Genomic DNA, 437 nt, shown 5'->3' with positions numbered 1-437 from the left:
GCTGCTGCTGTTGCTGCTGCTTCCCCGCACGCATCACGACAAGCTGCTGTGTTGCTGCTGCCTGCAGCACCTCTGCTGCTGCTGCCCACTCTCTGAAAAGATGTCTCTGCTGCTGGTGATAGGGGTTATCTCCATTTTGCTGTGTTTGAGGAGCTGCAGCAGCAGCTGGTGGTGCAGCAGCAGCAGCAGCAGCAGCAGCAGTAGCAGCGGTGGCTGCTGGTGCTGCTGCTGCAATCCAAGCGAAGATATTGCGGGTCATTGCCTGCGTCTCTCTATACCAAAGGAAGGAGTCATCATCTAGATATGTTGCTGCACTGCAGCAAGCTACTCTCTCCAGCTGCAGCTGCTGCAGCAGCTGCTGCAGCAACGGCAGCTCAGCAGCAGCAGCAGCTGCTGCTGCTACGGTTGCTGCAGCAACTGTACAAGAGTCTGGCTGG

The 437-nt window shown here is 57.4% G+C and overlaps 1 protein-coding gene across 1 annotated transcript in view; it reads right to left on the bottom strand.

The window, feature by feature from the left end:
* Nucleotides 1-259, bottom strand: part of EMH_0008370 (NEK kinase, putative) — a gene marked incomplete at both ends in the record, with an annotated part of 2,993 nt that extends 2,734 nt beyond the window's left edge. The window contains one exon of the mRNA XM_013498319.1: nucleotides 3-259. Coding sequence (XP_013353773.1) covers nucleotides 3-259 — 257 coding nt within the window. The remainder of the gene's footprint in view (nucleotides 1-2) is intronic.
* Between the last annotated feature and the right edge of the window lie 178 nt (nucleotides 260-437).

Source organism: Eimeria mitis, genomic scaffold (genome assembly GCF_000499745.2).
Source record: "Eimeria mitis Houghton genomic scaffold, Emh_scaff333, whole genome shotgun sequence".
Classification (NCBI taxonomy): Eukaryota; Apicomplexa; class Conoidasida; order Eucoccidiorida; family Eimeriidae; genus Eimeria; species Eimeria mitis.
The sequence above is the reverse complement of the archived record's forward strand: the minus strand, read 5'-3'. Positions and strand labels throughout refer to the sequence as shown.